The sequence below is a fragment of the Electrona antarctica genome (assembly GCF_951216825.1).
Source record: "Electrona antarctica genome assembly, chromosome: 2".
Lineage (NCBI taxonomy): Eukaryota > Metazoa > Chordata > Actinopteri > Myctophiformes > Myctophidae > Electrona > Electrona antarctica.
The window spans coordinates 32,054,371-32,075,734 of record NC_136807.1 but is presented as its reverse complement, the minus strand read 5'-3'; the positions used below and the strand labels follow the sequence as shown (position 1 = coordinate 32,075,734).

The 21,364-nt window shown below is 43.7% G+C and overlaps 1 protein-coding gene across 1 annotated transcript in view; it reads left to right on the top strand.

Annotated features, from left to right (window-relative positions):
* The window catches only part of LOC306912361 (copine-9-like), a gene marked incomplete at both ends in the record, with an annotated part of 115,244 nt that overhangs the window by 42,970 nt on the left and 50,910 nt on the right, over positions 1-21,364 (top strand). Inside the window, one exon of the mRNA XM_079488521.1 lies at positions 20,643-20,706. Within this exon, the coding sequence (XP_079344647.1) occupies positions 20,643-20,706 (64 nt within the window). The remainder of the gene's footprint in view (positions 1-20,642; positions 20,707-21,364) is intronic.

Here is a 21,364-nt window from a genome sequence, read left to right as displayed (position 1 = left end):
GAGGCTAGCGAGACCCTTTGGGCTGAAGCGGGGAGCACACCTGCGTTAACATCATACCTGAGCGACACAACACATGTCCATGGGCCCCGGCAGGAAGAAGAGGACGTAGCTAACGAACTGTGTTATTCTATGCTAAAACCACCTACCTGTACTTACTCTGGCTCGCCGCTGGAGCCGCTGTTTGCCGTAGAACCTAGAGGGCCGAAGAGAAGAGAAGCCTGTTTATTGTACCTCACTGTCACCGCCGCCCCGCGAGAGTGGCCTCGGGCCGGGAGACAGTGTTTAGCCCCGAAGAGGAGGATTTATGTTAGATATTTTCTGTTGATTAAAAGATTAACTTCTCTCTTGCACCTGCAGATATCGTCGAGGGACCATTGACGCCACCGTGTGGCCAACAGACTGTGATTTATGTTACCATTCCCTGGACTGCTATATGATTTCCACTCATAAATAAAAGAGGCTGCCCACCTCAATCGTGAACCTTCTCCACTGTCTCCGTCTCCCACCTCAGTCTGTCACAATATATATATACACAGTGTATATATATTTATATATATATATATATTTCTTTGTTTTTACGTCCGGAGAGCCCATCCAGGACAGGCAGACACGTACGCCTCCTCAAGAGACTTGCTCAGATCTGAACCCATTTGATTTGGCGTTAGGAACCGTTGCAACCGCATGCCCTTGCTGACGTCGACCCCAGGCAGGGTTTGAACCCACAACCTTCGGCATGAAAGGCATATGCGTTAATTGGGCAGCCCTATACACACACATGTATGCACTTATATGTTATAAGTGCATGGTGTGACGTGTACATTGTACATTGTATGCATCGTGGTTAGAAGAATCGACACACACAAGCACTGCAACAGCAATACGTTTAAATGTTGCAGTCATTGGAAGTAATAATGTGTATGCACAAGTACATTTTCCTCATGGACATAAATCAAACACACAGCCACTGCTGACTTTCAGATGAATCCACGTTTGAGTAGGAGCCAGGTCCGTACGTCCATAAATCCCACGCAGGAATTAATCAGAAGAACGTTAATCCAATCATTAATCAGAACAGCCTTTTAATTAACATAGATTAACGTAGAATTAACATAGCAGCTGAATAACACAAGCACAGGTCTTCAACAGGGGGCCCGGGACACCCTAGCGGTCCTCAGAGTTACTACATGGCCAGTCCTTTGCTGATGACAGAAATGGGGACAGACAGAGGGGACATGAGACAAACAGTGAGACAGGCAGACAGACAGACAGAGGGGACATGAGACAAACAGTGAGACAGGCAGACAGACAAAGTGCATAAACAGACGTGATGCTGCCTGATGCACACGTTCTGTTCTGATATGTTTCAAGAAGAAAAAATAATAATAACCTGTATTCCAATAATTCCAAAAAACAAAAACAAGGCTGTTTTTTTCATATTACAAGATACATTCATTGAAATCCTCATACATTATCGCTAGGCTGAAAGAAGAGATCCAACTTTTCCCACTTTTTATAGAACTTATCCTCTTGTAGTCTAAGTATGAATGTTAGTTTTTCCATAACATACAGTTCCTCAGTAATGTCCATCCAATGTTCTTTCGTTGGTGGGTCCTGTTGGTACCAGCGTCGTGTGATCGCTTTCTTACTTGTTGTTAAGAGGATCTTGATTAAATATTTATCATGTATTAGAAACTCTTCAGGGATGCAGCAATAAAAAGGAACAAGTCATAGGTATCTTAAAACACAGAATGGTCTCCAAGGTGGAGTGGATATCCTGCCAGTATTTCTGAATTTTAGTCCAGAATATATGAGTGTGGCCGCCTCCTTGTCGCCACACTGTCTCCAGCATGGCTGTTCTGTTTTCAACTGTCTTGACTTAATTTGAGGTGTTCTCATTAGGTTCTTCCAACAGCATTCTCTCCACATTCTTGAGTTGGTAGTAGACGTAATTTGTGTTTTGCACATTTAGCCATTCCTCTGTAGTGATGGTAATCTCCAACTCTTTTTCCCAATTAGTTTTAATGTTCAGTTTGTTGTTCAGTTTGTTCAGTTGTTCAAAACTCAAAAACACATTTCCATCCATGGCAGTACTGAAAGAGGAAAAGCCATACCGAGCCCATAGCCTGAAAGTTTGATCATACACACCAGGCTTAAAATCTGGATCGTAAGCGGGCCACCTCAACACCCTGAATGTCCTCTCCATTCTGAACTGTTTCATGACTTTGAACCAGATATTTAAAGTAAATATTGTGAATGGGTCTAAAATATCATAGTAGGAAGACAAAATCATTTTCAACCTGCATGACGTCTCTATCATTAAAGGCAACATTTCCCACCTTATCATCTTTCTCTATTGTGATGCGTTGTGATCTTGTAGATCAGCTATTTTTGCTACTTTTGTGAAAAAATAGGGTATTCATTTATGAAAATAAATAAATACAACCCCCCCCCCCCCCTCTCAAAAGAAAGAAATGTAGAAATACAGGGTTTCTGCCCCAACAGCGACAATTTGGAAATGGAATAAATGTGTGGATTCCATTAGGGTTCCCAGACGCCCCTGGCAGTCAGACAGATGGAGATTGATGAGGTGGGACAGCACCTAAATAAGCTGTCAACAAGGGTGGTTACGTCTGTCGTTAATCCACAATGCCATGTGCTGTGTAACGATGTGTCTGCGAGGCATATTGACAGCCGCCTGTTAGACTGCACGGCGTGTTAGCAGGTGAAGAAGGTGATTTGTGACGGCTGAGTGAACGCATTGGTGGGATTGTCTATTCTCGTATTGGTGATGCCATGTTTGCATCTACTGTATAGATCTAAAGCCAACGCACAATGCATACATGGACCTAAGGGTTGCAAACTCACAGTTTAAATCACGTCTGGAAACCTACTTTTATACCAAGGCCTTCTCTTTAGTTTATTGTTTTGTTTATTGTTGTACTGGTTTTATTGTGTATTTTACCATCCCTATAGGATTCCAACAGAAAAAATCCAAATAAAAATCAATCAATCAAATCAATCAATTTTGGAACAAATCCTATATTGGATTTTTTTCTTATAAGATTATTATCCATAAGAATTTATACAATATGATTTGCTCCTATTGGAGTTCACCTGCCAGTGAGGAGCCGCGTGATTTCTTTCTACGTCCGAGGCTAGACATGGTAACGCCCCGCCTGCCTTTGATTGGCCTACCGACACAGCCGGTGTCTCCGAGGTGGAAGATACATGCTGGATAGTCTGCTGCGCGAGGTTACTCCGTGGTGGGAAATAAATAAATAATACAAGTACGATATAATACAAGAGAATGACAGCTTGGCACGCGCGACAGTAACTTTTATTTTTGTAGAAGAGGCAAACTAATATTGTTTATGCTGTTGGCCTGTTTATCCTATATTACAATTGAAAACATGTCCCCAAAAGCACGCACAGGAACAAAAGGCACCAGCTACTACGTCACTGACACGCTGCAACACGCTGCAACACACACTGCAACAACACACTAACACGACACAGCCTTACCCTCCGCGTCGATCCACGGCTATCTCCTCATGTCGCGCCGCACGCCCACAATCAACAACACCCGCGTAAAAACTGTCATTGCACTGCCACTACAGCCGCCTCCCGTCCACACTCACAAACAACATCAATATCAATAACAAACACAAACACGCCACAAGCACCGACACCCCCGCCTAATTTGTTGCCAGGTCTATGAAAACTAGCCCAGAAAAAATGCCATTCAACACGCTACTTACAACTCGCTTACAATTCGCGGACCTGGCAACACTGCATCCTGTTTTCCCATTGGCTACGGTTGCTACAACACGCATTTGCACTGCATCTTGGGAGCAACACAGCTTAATGTAGGGGTCACCGATTGCTGTGCTACATCCCCCTCATGTTCTCAACACCCCGTTCGGCTACACCACACACACTAACCTACACCATTCTCCACATGCAACACAGGGCCCTTATTGGCTAGCCCCCTCACATGGCGATCCCCACGCAACAAAACACAGCCAGCCACACACACACACACCCACCCACACACACACACAACGCCCACGTTCGGAAATATCGCACTGAGCGCACTGTGCAAACCTGGCGTGGTACAACAACAACAACAACACTACACGCACACGCGCGCGCTGCAACAACACACAGCTACGTACAGTGTGTGTGTGTGTGTCTGTGTGCGTGCGTGCGTGCGCGGGGGGGAATTTGGCTCGCCTCGCGATGCAGCGCAAATGCCACTACACTACACAGGGCTCGACAGTGCGACTAGGTACTCGCATTTGCGCCTTACAACATCACCGTGCGAGTTGTAACATTCACTTTGTACCACCGGTGCGACTACACAATCCGAACTTTCAAGCTACAACTTGCGCAGTTTACATCCACACGAATGTGTCACTCTCTCGGTTCTGCACCGCTGCTGGAGAAGTATAGCACTGTCGCAGGCAGCGCAACTAATCCCCCCCCCCCCCCCCCCACACACCACCGAGACGGAGGAGAGAGAAGAGAGCGAGAGAGACAGAGAGCACACACGTGAGTCCTGCACATTATATTGACCCTATATTAATTTGTACAACCTAGCAAAGCATAAGATATGATGGTTTGGAGAATAGGCTGCTCTCTCTTTTTACAAGACATAAGCCATTGCATACAGGTTCTCAACCTTTTAAATTTCTAGGACCCCCATAACTCTGAGAGTAAAACCAAATGGACCCATAACAGTCCCATTTGATTCCATTTGTACAGTATCACAGTTAAACGTTATAAAACAGTCCAATTGGTTCCATTTGTACACTCTCTGAGTTACAGACCTGTAGGGTCCACTTGGTTCCATTTCTACACTCTCAGAGTTACAGACCTATAATGGGTCCATTTGGAACCCCCTCAAGGAACCATGAGGGTCCCTGGAACACACCTTTGACAGCCACTGCTTTAAATCTATACATAACTAATATAGAGCATATTTGATCCATTTATTGTTATGCATAAGAACAACAACACTACACGCGCGCGCGTGCACGCGCTGCAACACAAAACAGCTGCATAAAACGCGTGTCACTGTGGACTTCTGTATCTGTGGACTTCTGTATCGCAACGCGGGGCAACGCAACTCTGGGATGAGCGGGCCGAAGGCCCGCGAAATTCTAGTTTCTATACATGTGTAAACTTGAAACATTATTGTACTGTAAAAAGGTCTCTTTTCCCTTGATCTTTATCTTTTTTAGTATAATAGTATTAGTTTACTATAATTAGATTAATACACGATAATCAACACTAACACTTTAATTTAGAACACAGCCAAATCAAATAGTAGTTCAATCAATTATTCAATCAAAGCAAACGGTACAAACAATATTGGTTTGCCTCTTCTACAAAAATTAAAGTTACAAGTTACGCGTGTTGCCATTCTCTTGTACTTGTATTATTTCCCACCACGGAGTACCCTTGCATCTCGGAGGACAGGCAAGACGGGCAGTGTCGGTAGGCCAATCAGAGTCTAGCCTCGGACGTAGAAAGAAATCACGCTGAGGAGCCCCCACCAGGAGGACGTAGAGCCTTCGTCCTATACTCCTCCCGCCCAACACTCCCCGCTGACAGGGGCCGTCCCAGCTCGTAGGAGTACGTGCATGTCTATTATCGCCCTCCCCGTCCAGCTTCCCTCCACCCAACGGGCCAGTTGTGTTTGTGTAGACTAGAAGTCTAACAACTACACAACAGCATTGACAACACAGACATGTGTGGGAGGAATCAATTGGCATAATTACTAAATTGGGGAATTTAACGCACGCACGCACGCACGCACGCATGCACGCACGCACGCACGCACACACACACAAGAAACTGAAACTGGCTATGACTAATGAGTTGAATCTGTTAAAGCTCTGAAGGCTCTTTGCCTGTGAACCAAATAAATCAGTGGAAATGTTCGTATTTTGTGCTCTTTGATAATACGTTTGAGATGTGCTTCCTTTTTCCTATTTTGGAATACAGTATGTTTACTGGAGTTTGGGCTGCACTCCACTGAAAATCTGTTGAAACGCAGCCTGTTTTTTCTTTTGTTTTCTTTTTTTTTACTCACACACCACAGGCTCGTAGCCAAAGCCAAACATGCACACACACAAGCACACAAGCACACACACGCGCACGCACGCACGCACGCACGCACGCACGCACGCACGCACACAGACAGATATATTTCTCTCTTTTACACACACCAGTGTCACCATCCCGTCGGCGGTTCCCTGCGGGCTGTGTCCTCGGCAGCAGCACTCACCTGCCATCTGGCATGGTCTGCTCCGCTCCGCTCTGACAGCTCTCAGACAGACCACCGCCGCTGCTGCTTCTGCAGGGAGAATATTTGACTCGGTCGGCTCCATGCAGGACCCAATATTAGGAATTCAGTTTGCAAACGAGGCTAATTGCTGTCCTGTTGGCTGGCAGGGCCCCCAGATTTATATCTGAGGCCTGGCTTCTGGCTCCTGTGCCATGTGGTTCAGTCAAATGTGCTTCAAAGGATTTAGGACCATTTACTGTATCGCACCAGATGGTCCTACTGTTGTGTTGTGCACAGCACACTGTACATTCATCTACAAATGTAAGGAATTTCATGGGCAAGCGTTGCTCCCCGAATGGGCACTGCACTAGTCCACGTACAAATAATAACGGAGTGAGTGAGTGAGTGAGTGCGTGCGTGCGTGCGTGCGTGCGTGCGTGCGTGCGTGCGTGCGTGCGTGGGGGAGACAGACCTACCAAACTGCTTTATGCCACAGTAAAGCCCCCAGTGTTATTTCAACTGGGTCCATTTGGTTCCAATCGTACACTCTAAATTACTCTGGATTTTGCCGTGCAGGGCTTCCAGCCATACGCAAGAATCTGTGAATGCAGTTACCAAATGGGAAAATAAAAAAATCAATGAAGAAAACCTTAACAAAGCGTTACTGCCTCATCAAAGTTGGTATTGTGACTTTATATATTGTCAATTACTTGCATGAGAGGAGGAGAGGTGGTGGAGTTAGCTGCTTTAGCAGGGTCCAATGGAGTTAAGAGGTTTCGCCTGAAGTGCTTTACTTAACATTGGTTCAATATTAAAAAGGCGTTAGGTGGTTTCCTCCCGACAGCAACGATTATGGTAATTAGCTTCAGGAGATTAACTGACGGGCGCCTTTCTCCGCCAACAATTATAGTGAAAGTGCATTCTTTCAAACTACTGAGAGTTGTGGGGTCCAACCACCTCCTATATCCTGACCCCAATACATCAAACAAAGAGTTCATGTCATGTAGCTATATGAGATGGACTCCCTGGTGATATGTTATATAGCAGGCCTGCCTATGGTCTCTCTTTTATCAGAGCAGTCTGATCTGTCCAGCTTACACATGTTCAACCATTCTGAAATAACAATCCTGAGAGAGACTAGGAAAGCTGAGAGGGAGATAGTGTAGGAGAGACAGTGAGCTCCACTGTTGTCTCTGTCGTTTCCCGCGACGTGGCCCACAATTGAGCCGCTGCCCGAAAATTACGAGTATAGGAGCTTGCTCTGTCTCTTAATGCTAATGGTATTTTGGTCCAGCGTGTCCACCGGACACCGGTATTTGCGTCTAGAGGTGTGGTCATGGGCGTGTTGGCACGCTTTCCCCTAAATTGCTATTTTGGTCACATACATTTGGGGAGGCGATAGTGGAGTTTAAAAGCACCCGTAAGCCCTGCCAAATTAGTTTGGTAGAGTGGCGCACGGCACGCGCCTCAATGGAGATGTCCAGGCACAGAGTCAGGCTGCCTCATCTCGCCTTATTCTCCTATTGCGTCTCTTTGTAATTTTCCTATAATCAGCAGAAGTGAGTGCCTGCCACTTCCTTGTGTCCATTGTGTTTATATAATTGTATAGTCAAAAAGTTATTTCTGCCAAGCATTGTGTGGTCATGTGCGCGATTCCATTGGCTCGTTTAGTTACCCATCCATAGCGCAGCAAATGGGGTTTAATCCGATTTACCGAACTATCCTTTTCATACCGTTCCGTAGAGACGGCCTACACGCACTGTAAGAGCCATTTGAGCCACCATATTGTTTAAGTTTTTCATTGTCATTTGTCAATCAAGTTCAGGTTGCCATGGTTACAGGGAGGGTATTTAATCCCGTCCCTAATGAGGTGCAGGTGTTGCCAGTGGCAGAGGCAAACAGTTTTTAGACCAAATGTAGAGCCCAAGTCCCTGTACTTGGGTGCTACTGGACTGGTTGCCGAGGAGCTTCAGACATATGCTCCAGAAACTAATATCCAAACGTTCACTGAGTTTATATTAGATGATATTTATTCTGCTCAAAGTCCTATACTCTTGCATACAAATAAACATAAATAAACCGTCGACGCACACAGGATACAGGTCATCAGAACACAGTCTAAAAACTGTTTGCCTCTGCCACTGGCAACACCTGCACCTCATTAGGGACGGGATTAAATACCCTCCCTGTAACCATGGCAACCTGAACTTGATTGACAAATGACAATGAAAAACTTAAACAATATGGTGGCTCAAATGGCTCTTATACACCATCCCCCAATTGCTACTGGTGTGAAAACAGAGCAATTCTAAAAAAACAAAAAGTACAAAGAGCCAAGAATACAAAGGCCATGAAAACAAAATCTAAATACGAAACCTTTTAGGCAATAACTCATACATTTCAAAAATCAAACTCAAATAGCTTTACAAAAAGCAGATTTCACAGAGGGGGTGAATGTCTTCTACTTTTATCCGTTTCTATCTTGAGCTCTCCCATCTTCTTTCTCTTTCGTTGGCTCTGCTATTTTCCTCTCTTTCTCTCCTTTGAGCTTTTAGCTGCCACCTTCTTGACGGCAGCCAGGGACATGTTGCTCCATTCCTTGGAGCCTGAGGCGGACACGGCCTCGACGACCAGCTCAGCGATGCTGGGGCCGGTCTTCTTGGGTCGTGGAGCTGCTGCCTTTCTCTTGGCTGCTTTGGCTGGAGCCGGAGAGGGTGGATGCGTTTCTGCTATGAGGGGCTCCTTCACCACTCTGTTCGGCTTCTTTGTGACGGCCGATTCTTCAGTCGAGCTGCTGATTATGGTGTCATCTTGCTTTGCCTGCATCTCCTGTGGCCTCGGAGCCTCACCCCCATTGTCACAGTCACAGACTGGATCAGCAACACAAGCCTCAACATCAAATATGACATCATCTTTGTCACAGTGATTGGCGGCATCGGCAACAGAACCCTCAATGTCGATCACATCATCATCATTATCAGGGCAATAATTTGGACCATACAACCACTTGTCCATTTCATCACTAAAATTATCATAACTTAGATCTTTTGCTTTGTTCCATATTGTATCATTGTTGGCATCAATCACACTCATGAATTCACAAAATGCATCTTTTGCCTCTTTTATATATTGTTCATCATTGAATGAGGCAACACTCTCTTTTCTAGACAGCTTATTCCGTTTTGCTTCTCTCTCCTTCTGCAAACTGTCTAGTTTGTCAAATAACACTTGTTCTGGCGTCATTGTGACGATGAGTTTTCCCACAGACCCACCACCAGACATAAGTTCAACCATATTCATTGTGACTTCATTTTTTACCAGCGCAAGTTAGGCCTCCGCCTCCCCATCATGCATGAATAAATAAATGTCAGTGTTCACTGTTCAGGCGGTCTCACAGTCTTGTCATAAAAAAACACGCCTTAATGTGCACTGCAGTCTGTTAAGGGCAGGCTTGTAAACGCTTTGGATTTAAGTTAGTGTGCAAGTGTGCACGTTCCTACCATGGCCACACTAACCACAGCGCTGACGGTGGTCAGTGTTCTTTGGCCACTTTGCGGTTCGGTCCAGTACCGACCCGATCTCTGCTGGCTGCCTGCTGCTGAAGTGCTGTCGTGCTTGACGTCCCGGTGGAAACCCCTGTAGCTCCGGGTGGTGATCAATCGCTTCAGATAACAGCAGCAAGAAGTTTGTAGAGTAGACGATCAGCCCGCTCCACACCAACAGTCCACACACACGCCTTGTCCGTGCGTGTCCAAAGCGAACCTCGCTGGTCTGACTTGTTCCCTATAAAACAGTCAACTTGAACTGAGGCAGTTTTTAGACCAAATGTAGAGCCCAAGTCCCTGTACTTGGGTGCTACTGGACTGGTTGCCGAGGAAGTTCAGACATGTGCTCCAGAAACTGATATCCAAACGTTCACTAAGTTTATATTAGATGATATTTATTCTGCTCAAAGTCCTATACTCTTGCATACAAATAAACATAAATAAACCGTCGACGCACACAGGATACAGGCCATCAGAACACAGTCTAAAAACTGTTTGCCTCTGCCACTGGCAACACCTGCACCTCATTAGGGACGGGATTAAATACCCTCCCTGTAACCATGGCAACCTGAACTTGATTGACAAATGACAATGAAAAAAATATGGTGGCTCAAATGGCTCTTACACACCATCCCCCAATTGCTACTGGTGTGAAAACAGAGCAATTCTAAAAAACAAAAAGTACAAAGACCCAAGAAGACCGGCCCCAGCATTGCTGAGCTGGTCGTCGAGGCCATGTCCGCCTCAGGCTCCAAGGAATGGAGCAACATGTTCAAGCTCAAAGGAGAGAAAGAGAGGAAAATGGCAGAGCCAACGAAAGAGAAAGAACAGAGCTCAAGAAAGGGGAGAAAAAGAAGATGGGAGAGCTCAAGAAAGAAACGGATAAAAGTAGAAGACATTCACCCCCTCTGTGAAATCTGCTTTTTGTAAAGCTATTTGAGTTTGATTTTTTGAAATGTATGAGTTATTGCCTAAAACGTTTTGTATTTTGATTTTGTTTTCATGGACTTTGTATTCTTGGCTCTTTGTTCTTTTTGTTTTTTTAGAATTGCTCTGTTTTCACACCAGTAGCAATTGGGGGATGGTGTGTAAGAGCCATTTGAGCCACCATATTGTTTAAGTTTTTCATTGTCATTTGTCAATCAAGTTCAGGTTGCCATGGTTACAGGGAGGGTATTTATTCCCGTCCCTAATGAGGTGCAGGTGTTGCCAGTGGCAGAGGCAAACAGTTTTTAGACTGTGTTCTGATGGCCTGTATCCTGTGTGCGTCGACGGTTTATTTATGTTTATTTGTATGCAAGAGTATAGGACTTTGAGCAGAATAAATATCATCTAATATAAACTCAGTGAACGTTTGGATATCAGTTTCTGGAGCACATGTCTGAACTTCCTCGGCAACCAGTCCAGTAGCACCCAAGTACAGGGACTTGGGCTCTACACGCACGATCTATATACCAATCTCGCCAGGCAGTTTAGAGTCCAGGATTACTGCATGTTTTTTGTGAGGGTACCAACCCTAGGGGACACATGCAAACATGCAAACTCCACAGAGAAAGGCCCTCACGCCAACCCCGCCTCGGGTATGGGCACTGCATATCACGGAGGATAGAACAAGCCCCTAGCACCCACAGCGTCCGCAGCGGGAATCGAAGCCAGGACCTTTTACAGTTGGAGGCCATCGATATTGTCCTTTTCTTTTTGCTGAGGTTTGCGTGATCTGCGCAAAAGGACAGTTAACCCATTTTGGGCGGGAACCCCTTTTGGTGTTTTAAACATTATGTTATAATTTAGCTATTGAAAAATAGCAGATCTACAAGCTCATAGCGCGCCACCGAGTGGCGCGCTACGAGCTTGTAGGTCTGCTATTTTTGAAAAATCGTGAAAATATTTATTTCAGAAAACTGGAGGATTTAGAAGGATTTTTTAAAATTTTGAGGTCAGGCCTAAATGGGTCAAATGATAAGGGACAATATCGGTGGCACCCAACTGTAGCTGTGAGGCGACAGCACTACCGACTGTGCCACCGTGCCCCCACAATGCCGCTTTGGAAATGTGTCTGTGTTTCACTGTCTGCAGAATGCAGCTGTTATTCTGTGTAATTGATATCACGGGAGTCTTGTAGAGTGAAGTGAATATGTAGTTCTGGTCATCTTGGGCTCTCGTGTGGTGGTCAAACCATTTCAGCAGCACACTCTCTTAACATCTGTCCAGCAGTTCTGGTATATCCGCCAGCTGGCGGCTGTGGAGTTTGAGTGGATTTACTCATAAATAATTCCCACCTTGTTGCCTGGCTGGCACTGCAGGCAGTCTTAGCCCCACATCACACAGAGCTGTGTGCTTGTGAGAAGACGGCTCGCATTCTTTCTGTTCTGGTCTCCCTCTTGTTATGCCTCCGCCAGCGTCAGCCGTGGCTGTCTGCATTGTGTCATCGGGTTGTCCACCCGGCTCTCCCTCCATATTATGTACATATACGCACGTACCGCAGACCAACTTTGTGAATGCGATATCTCAGCAACGCCTTGTGGGAATTTCATGAATTCCACTTGGACTCAAGGATGAGCTGGTTAGAAGTAAGTGGTCAAAGGTCAAAAGTTGATGTGACTGTGTCCTCACAAATCACGTTAATTAAATTCTTTCAATGTCTTCATTCTTACTAGTATATTAGTCTAGACAGACACAGACGTAAAGACCTTCGACCACGATGTGGTATTTCTTTATCTTCTTTATCTGTCTCTCTCACATGTCCTGACTTTCTCACCTACAGTACCTGGCCATAGCTCTCTCTCCTTTCGTTTTCTCCCCTCAGTCTCTGTATTTCTGGTACCTTCCGCTTTGTACGGGTATGTATGGTTAAATTTTTTACACTCATAAATGGATACATGAACATGATTTTGCTGTGTATGATCATGTAATTGATTAAAACAAACTAATATATACAGTATATACAGTATATATATATATATATATATATATATATATATACAATAGAACCTTTTCACATTTAACATTCTTCTACAAAAACAGTGATCAAAGAACGTTCGCGAGATCTGTAGTAAAATCATGGAATCACTGGAAATGTGTACCATTTCGCACTATAGTGGCGACTGGCGAGGCATGGGATTGGCTATGTGTTTAGGATCTTTGTTATAAAATAAAAAGGACAGGTCGCACAGCTCGTAGTCACGATGCCAAAAATACTTTTTATTGGGTTACCAACGTTTTGACAAATAAATTGCCTTCTTCAGGGTATGATCTTTGTTACGCATAATTGTCAATATAGTGGAGCTGATAGGGGAAGAATCGTATAAAATATGATGAAAGTGTGTTATTTCACGTTTTGATCATAATTTGCACAATTCCCCTTTATGTTGATTTTATCCACTTATGGCTGCAGTGAAAAAGGTATTTTGCAGCGCTGCTGCTAACTGCACGTAGAATTTTAACATGTTTGTTTGTTTTATCACTGTGCTATGGTTTTGTTGTGGAGGTGAGTTAATCATTGTGATATTTTCAATCCCTGTCTGCAAAACAAAGTCAGTAAAAATGGAGTAGCAGTGGTTTCATTATAGTTCACCACGGTGAGAATGGAAGATTGACAAAATTCCATAAGAGTGTGGATTTTCATCTAAATGTTTTTCTAAGAGTGTGTGTGTGTGTGTGTGTGTGTGTGTGTGTGTGTGTGTGTGGGGGGGGGGGGGGTCGGGGGATTAATTAAGAAGTCGATGCATCGACGCATCGACTTCATTAACACAAGTGAAAAAAACCTACATATCATTATTTTTGCTATAGTGTGTATAGAATTCAAACTGTAGGATTGGTTATTGTCACGGACAAAAGTAATTCTTTCCCTTTGTAACTGCATCGGAGTTCAGCCTTAATTACCGGAAACAACAGTATCTGAAGCTGTCTCCTTTGATGTGCGTTCTCTGTGCTCTCATCGGTGTCCCACTAATTGACTGGCTGAAGTTGAACTGCACTGTGTCAGAGAAGTACAGAAGCGCACAAACTTTATCCCCAAACTTTATCCCCCACCCCTTGTGCTGACAGTGACTGTCCTGTTTCTGGTTTAGCTTTACGCGCGGGACGCATGAATCTCTCCGTCTCCGGTCAGTGCGGGTTGTTTACATGGCTCAAAAAAGAAGAAGCTTGAGGACGTTATGGAGTTAGGAGGAGGAGAAGGAAGACATGTGGTTCACGTCGTGAACGTGGAAGGTAATAGCAGATTGTATTCTGATGATGTGCCAACTGCTGCTGTCTGCAATAATGTTAATTATACATATGACCTATGTCTTCTATTGTGTTCTGAAGGTACACAAGGTATTTTGTATTGTGTTTATATGGCTGACCGGGCCGCTGTGCTGCACTGCGCTCGGTGTGCTGTGCCAATTATGCCTCGTCTAACTCTCTGTTGCGATCTCTTTTCTGGTCTCTGTGCCAGTGTTTGTGTGTGCCTGCACTGTTTAGTGTTTACTATTAAATGTATATGTTTTGATACACAGTGTGCAGCCTACAGTAGCTATGTCTTTTCTAATGGGTTTCTGTGCCATATTGAAGAGGCCACTGTGTGCGCACCACGTTTGATATGCTCCGTATTTGAGCGCACCCCCACCCGCCCCCTGTTAATGTTAAAGTCTTCCCGGGGATCCCCCCCCCCCCAAATCATAAAATGACACATCAACTCAACTTCGACTTTACTGTCTGACAAGTTGACTGGGAAAAATCTCAACTTGTTAATGCCCTGTGTGTGTGTGCGTGCGTGTGCGTGTGTGCGCGCGTGTGTGTGTGTGTGTGTGTGTGTGTGTGTGTGTGTGTGTGTGTGTGTGTGTGTGTGTGTGTGAAGAGAGAATTGAAAAGGGAGCAGGTATATCAAGTCCAATGCCAAAGAATTTAACTGAACTATCATCATGACAGCAGGAAATACCTAGCTATCCTTTCAGTAGCAGGATCCTTTATTATTTTAAACCATCAGTTATCGCTGATGGCCTGCATCTCATCATATAAAAAACATATTCCAGATGATCAGAAACAATTTAACAAAGGGAAATACTATCTACATACAGTATGAAATAGTCTGAAATCAGTATCTAACTCAGTGAAACATCTCTTTTGAGGTGTCTTCATAAAATATCTGGGCTAATGTGGATAATAATGAGGCTGAGAGCATTTGTCACTTCAACGCTAACTGAAACTAACTAAAGCCAAAACCAACACATGCAGGAGGACACATAACACATTCCATTCAAACTTTGTTGTATGGTTTCATAATATACAACCATACATATATTATAGCAATAGTATATTATACTATTGCTATAATAGTGTGTGGTTGTCACAGAAAGGCATCTGGACTTATCTCACGGCACACCATTGTCACCAGGCGTGGAGGGAATTGGCATGTCGATTAAATTGGGGAGAAAAAATAGATTAAAAGAAAGCTGAAACCAAAACAACCTCGTTGAACGGCACCTGCGGACATCTCTTATGTCTTATAATGAAACACTGTGACTTCACTGGAAGTGGCCCCTAGGGGCCCCTTTATCCCTCGCAATCTCTCCCTCTCTCTCTCTCTCTCTCTCTCTCTCTCCCCTCTCTCTCTCTCTCTCTCTCTCTCTCTCTCTCTCTCTCTCTCTCTCTCTCTCTCTCTGTGTCTCTGTCCTAATTGTGTTTTTGTTTCCTCAGGTCTGTCCTTCCTGTCCTCAGTAGCTCGAAGGGTCCATGACCCCCGCTGTCAGAAAGTTTCTTCCATCTCTCTTTTCTGTGTCCCAATCTATTCCAACTGTTTTATGCTCCTTTGTTGTTTTATTTGCCCTCTGCTCTCGCTCTGTCTCTTCCCAGGTTGATCTTTTTAACATCAGCTCTAATTTTTCCTCGACCCGCTCAGCCTCATGACTGACCATTTAATGATCCTGAGAGAAAGTGAACTGGAAAGGAAACAAAACAATTGGAATAGAAGAGTTTCAGTCCAACGGCTTGTCACATCCTCAAGTTTACTAGAAATTAAGACACTACTTCCTAACACTAGGAGTTACAAATGTAGAAACACAAAACACAAAATAACAGGATTTGACTAATTGGCGTGTCCAGACACACAACTGTTATTTCCTGTACCATAGTTGTCTGCAAATGAGCTTTAATGAGCTAAAAAGCAGACAAGTTTCCCCGGTTGGATGTAGCGCATGGAAGTAACACGTTGTTCCAAACAGTTCCTTTCCCCTCCATCAGGCACTATAGAGACCAGGATTACTGTACATTATTTATTTGTGAATGTACCTACCCTAGGTGACACGGAGAGAACATGCAAACTTCACACAGAAAGACCCTTTTGCCAACCGCTGCTGTTTATAACAAAACAAACCGTTTGAAAAAAGGTTGAAAATGTAGCAAGGTATGGTTATTTAAAAAGTATATCGAAAAATAAGAAAAAGGCGCACATTCGTAGCCACGATGCTGTATATTTATTGACAATAATCCAACATTTCGACCTAGGACTCAGGTCTTCTTCAGGGAATAAACCAGCCAGATGACAAACACACACTTACTGTATAGGGGAGCAACAACAGGTGGACTCCATAATAGGGGGTGTGGTTGTCATCAGGAAAAAACAATCAGGTAATTAGAATCAGAATCAGAATCAGAATCAAACTTTATTGTCACATCACATTACAAGTAACATGGGTGAAATTCTTGTTTGTGCAGGCTCAGTTAAAAGAAAACATAAAGTGCATAGTACATGACTAAAATGTACTATGGAAGCCATATTGAGGCAGGTAACCATGCATAATGCCAAATATAACCAGAATAAGTTACCATTCAATGCACAAGGTGTGTTTATCGTTTACCTATAATGTGCAATAATAAACATTTTAAGTCATTGGTTAAATATTTGCAATAGCATTTTTATATTAATTAAGAAATGTAATACATTTAATACATTTTATAAATGTAAAAAGCACATGCACCATAGACACAATGTTATGAGTGAGTGAGCTGACTGTAGCAAGATGGCCGCCATGTGGCGACGTTGCTCCCCATTGGCCAGCAGTGTGGACAAGTCATCTAGCCTTTAAATATGGCTATGGCTGTAATTGCTGAAGCCCCACCGACCTCCCCAACACAAGGTCGCTCAGTTATAGCTATATGTCAGTGCTGTTACTACTCAACAGTTTCATGACGTGACTCCACCTTGTTTACCGCCATTGCTAAATCTGACCAACTATAGGTCAGAAAGCCTTTTATCAGATTTGAACCACATTCCAATGTGAATTGAAATGTGATTCAAATTAGATTTTTACAGATGAGTCTCGGTCTGCAGTCTGGACACTCGGACATTAAAGCCTGATATATATACTTTGTTGTATACTTTGTTGTACAACAGTGTCACTTGCCGTGACAGATGTGCTATTTTCAGCAAGAGCAACAGAGTCAACTCACGCATTATATCCGCAGCAACCAATGCAGATTGTTTGAACAGATCTGATCACTTGCAAATATGTCACTCAGCAGTCTGCACTAAAGATCAGATTTGAGAAACAAATATGCCTGCAGTGTGAAGGTTGCAATGATGCCTGAATGTCGAGCATCAATGGATCTGTCTGTGTCATGTGCTTATGTTTTGAAGAACACAAGGCAGCTTGCAAACTGTCCATCAACTTCCGGCAAGCCAGTGCTTTGTCTGGTGATTAGTAGTTAGTAGTTTTTGTTCCCTACCTATGTTGAATACACTTATTGTAAGTCGCTTTGGATAAAAGCGTCTGCTAAATGACTGTAATGTAATGTAATGTCTACACCCTATACCCATCTTGTATCACCACGTCTTTGTAACTCCCTATGCTGGCCACTTTTGAACATCTAGCGTGCACAAAAGATATATGCATAGCTTAGAAGAAGCAATCAGCCTCTGTAACTGACTTACACATATTGAACTTAATTCTGGCTGAAACACCTGACTTGTCATTCATCAATCATCACTGAGGCCCCTTCATAACCGTGTAGAGCTACATTTGATTGAAGACCATAGCTTTTAAAAAACTGGATAATCACTTTACTTTACTTAGCATTTGGATATATCTTTCATGCACAGCCTGTTATGTTAATACAGATGCTCCTTCTTTTGCAATGACAGATAATTCACTTCATTTCCTTCACAATGGGAGCACACACTATTGCCTACATGCTAAGCACTGCAGAAAGTAATTATGTATGGCTGGCATCGCTTGTGTATTTCGCATCGCCATTTGCATTCAGTTGTTGGGCCGTAGGATTGTGTTTACGGTAGCAATCATTATAGCATTTTTAAGACATTGTCAGTTTCTTCAGATTCACGATGACCTCTTGTGCTGTTCTCTTGATATGCTATCAAAAGCAGTTCATCTGCAACTGTTTTGATGCAACTGCTGTGATTCTCTTCAATTTTCTTTCTGTACTTTTTGTTAATCATGTCTTGGCATGATGTGACTCAGATTTCTATATGCAACATATATCCACTTGTAGCAATTAAGGCCACCCCCTGTGGATTGGGTTCCTCTGACACTTAAGGACACAGGTAGATGGTTTAAACACATTTATTGCAGAGAGTCGCAAGATGTTACAAGCCAGAACAGATGGACATGCTGTCATTACAGGCTCTGGGGTGAGTGTGGGGATGACTGATTTTCAATGCACAACAGGTGTGTTGTCACACCAAGCCCAGATTCCAACTAGAAAGGTCGCAATTTTAAAAAATTGCAAAGTGTGGTTGCCGCAGTGGCTTACATATGCCCCTCCCACTGATATTGCCAGCCAATTACAATGTCACCTCAACCTTGTGATCATGCGTAAGTAATTCGGAGGGGATTTATCCCCCAAAAATCATGTTTTTGCACCATACGGTTACATTTTTGGCATTTGCGGCGCCCCCTATGGATGAAAATGCAATTGAACCACCCGAGACATGTGATTCAAATTTGGGCTGGATTGGACATTCTGTTCGTGATTTATGGCATTTTTTGTAAAATAGGCCCCTCCTACTATCTTCGGACAACGATTACGGCCGAACGACACGCACTACCAAAATTCTGCCGATGGTGTTTTAACCGGAAAGGTCCAGAGATCATGTGTACCGATTTTTGTGAGATTCGGACAAAATCTGTAGGAGGAGGAGCAAAAAGTGTGTTTTGGAGAAAATTCAAAATGGCGGAAAATCTATCATGACACAAATGGGCGTGGCCTATATGAGGAGATGCGTCATGACTCAAGGAAATCAGGGGAAAAGTAGGTTGATTTTACAACCTACGGTTCAAGAGTTATAAGCCAAAATGTAAAGTTGGCTGTTATAGCGCCACCATGAGGCCGACCGATAACATTATAAGTTGATTAATTTTAGTAATTATTATGAACCTACCCTCCAAGTTTTGTAACTATAGTGCTTACAGTCTCTGAGGAAAAAATACTTGAATGTGAGAAAATGCGAAAAATCGCATTTTCCCATTCATGTCAATGGGGAAATTCTATTCACTAATAAATTCATATCAATTAAACTATACAACATTTCTCTTAAAAAAATACAAGCACATCCTTCCCGATGAAGCCGGTCAATTTGAGATATGGCTCAAGTGCGTACAGTCAAAACTGTGGGAGGAGTAGCACATCAAAAAAAAGACTAATCCAGGTAAATAATAAAGTGTTACAAGTACTATAGTCTGGTTGCCCTTTAGGGCAACCACACTAATTAGTTTGGACTCATGCCGGATGTACTGCTTAAATCAGCCATTTTCGGACTCTTGGGATGTCGGAATGGGCCGTTTGAGCAAAGCCCCCAACGCCCCCACACCCACAACCACACACACGCGAGCGCACGCACGCACGCACACGCACGCACGCACGCACGCACGCACGCACGCACGCACGCACGCACACACACACACACACACACACACACACACACACACACACACACGACACACTTTGGACAGATTAGGATGCAGTAGGCAGGAGAGTCTGCATGTACAACGACAAAGCTGAATCTTTCCTTTGAGAGCATTCAAGCAATCAATACAGGTTATACCACAATGGATTGAACTACTAAAGATTTGACTTCTAGGGACAAAAAAATGAGTTTGTATTTTCAAATTCTTGGCGTCTATTGTTAATTATATCTCCATTATGAACACAGATATGTCCTAGAAGTGTGAAAAACGTATTTTTCATTGTGGCTTGTAGATTAGCTCCATTGTCAAATTAAAGTTGTTCTAGTGCTGGCTGAATAGCAGCTGGACCTCATTATAACTGTCAATGAGTTGAGTTATACAGGAGCAGGTTCCATTTGATGTCCCATTTTAAATGGAACCATTGTAAATGGCAGTCACGTGACATAGGGCTATAGGGAACATTGGAAAAACTATACCTGACAGCTGGGAGCCTGTCACGTCAAACGTCTGGCGAAACAGTATACTTTTACTCAACTCGTCAAAATAATACCCCTTGGGAATGACAGTATGTAGGCATATGTGTGTGTGTGTGTGTGTGTGTGTGTGTTAGTGTCATTGTATTTCTATATGGCCATAAACAAGTAACTATGTTTGTGTGTGCATCTGTGCATGATTACATGTACTGTACATTCTTCATCAATTTCACAATCTGCTTATTCTTCCCCACTCTCTCTCTGTCTGTCTGTCTGTCTGTCTGTCTGTCTGTCTGTCTGTCTGTCTGTCTGTCTGTCTGTCTGTCTGTCTGTCTGTCTGTCTGTCTGTCTGTCTGTCTGTCTGTCTGTCTGTCTGTCTCTCGTCTCTCTCTCTCTCTGTCTCTCTCTCTCTCTCTCTCTCTCTCAGCGGGATACCGGGGAAGAAGTGTGGTATCATTATCTTCACTGCCGAGGAGCTCAGTAACTGCCGGGTCAGTTCCTCTTTCCCTGTCTCTCTCACACACACACACGCACGCGCACACACACACACACACACACACACACACACACACACACACACACACACACACACACACACACACACACACACACACACACACACACACACACACACACACACACACACACGTACGTCTGAACATCTCCCCAGCTCACTGTGCATCGTGGATACTGCTGTCACAGCCATGGTGACACACTTTTTCCCCCAGGTTTATTTTTATTGGAAGTGCCAACTGGCCTCGCCCCGCAGCATGGTCACAATGGCTCAGGTTCATTTGCATGGAAAGCTTCTAAGCTAGGTGGAATTCTCAGGAAATATGGCTGCTTAAGATTACAGTAGGAAGACGATCCTATTTACTAGGGGTGTGCTGAAATATCGATATTGCGATATATATCGATACGTGCTCCCGCGATAAATAATCGATACACCACCAGCAAATATCGATTAAAACATTTTGGAAATTTGAAATAATAATAAGTGATGAACAACATGTTTAGAAACGGAGGAAATGACAGCTAAAATAAAGCAAATACAACTCTCTGATTCCACAGCAACCAGAAGTACTGATTTACTGGATGGTGATTTGTCCAAACAGCTTTGTGTGAATACAGAATGCAGAATGCATTTCC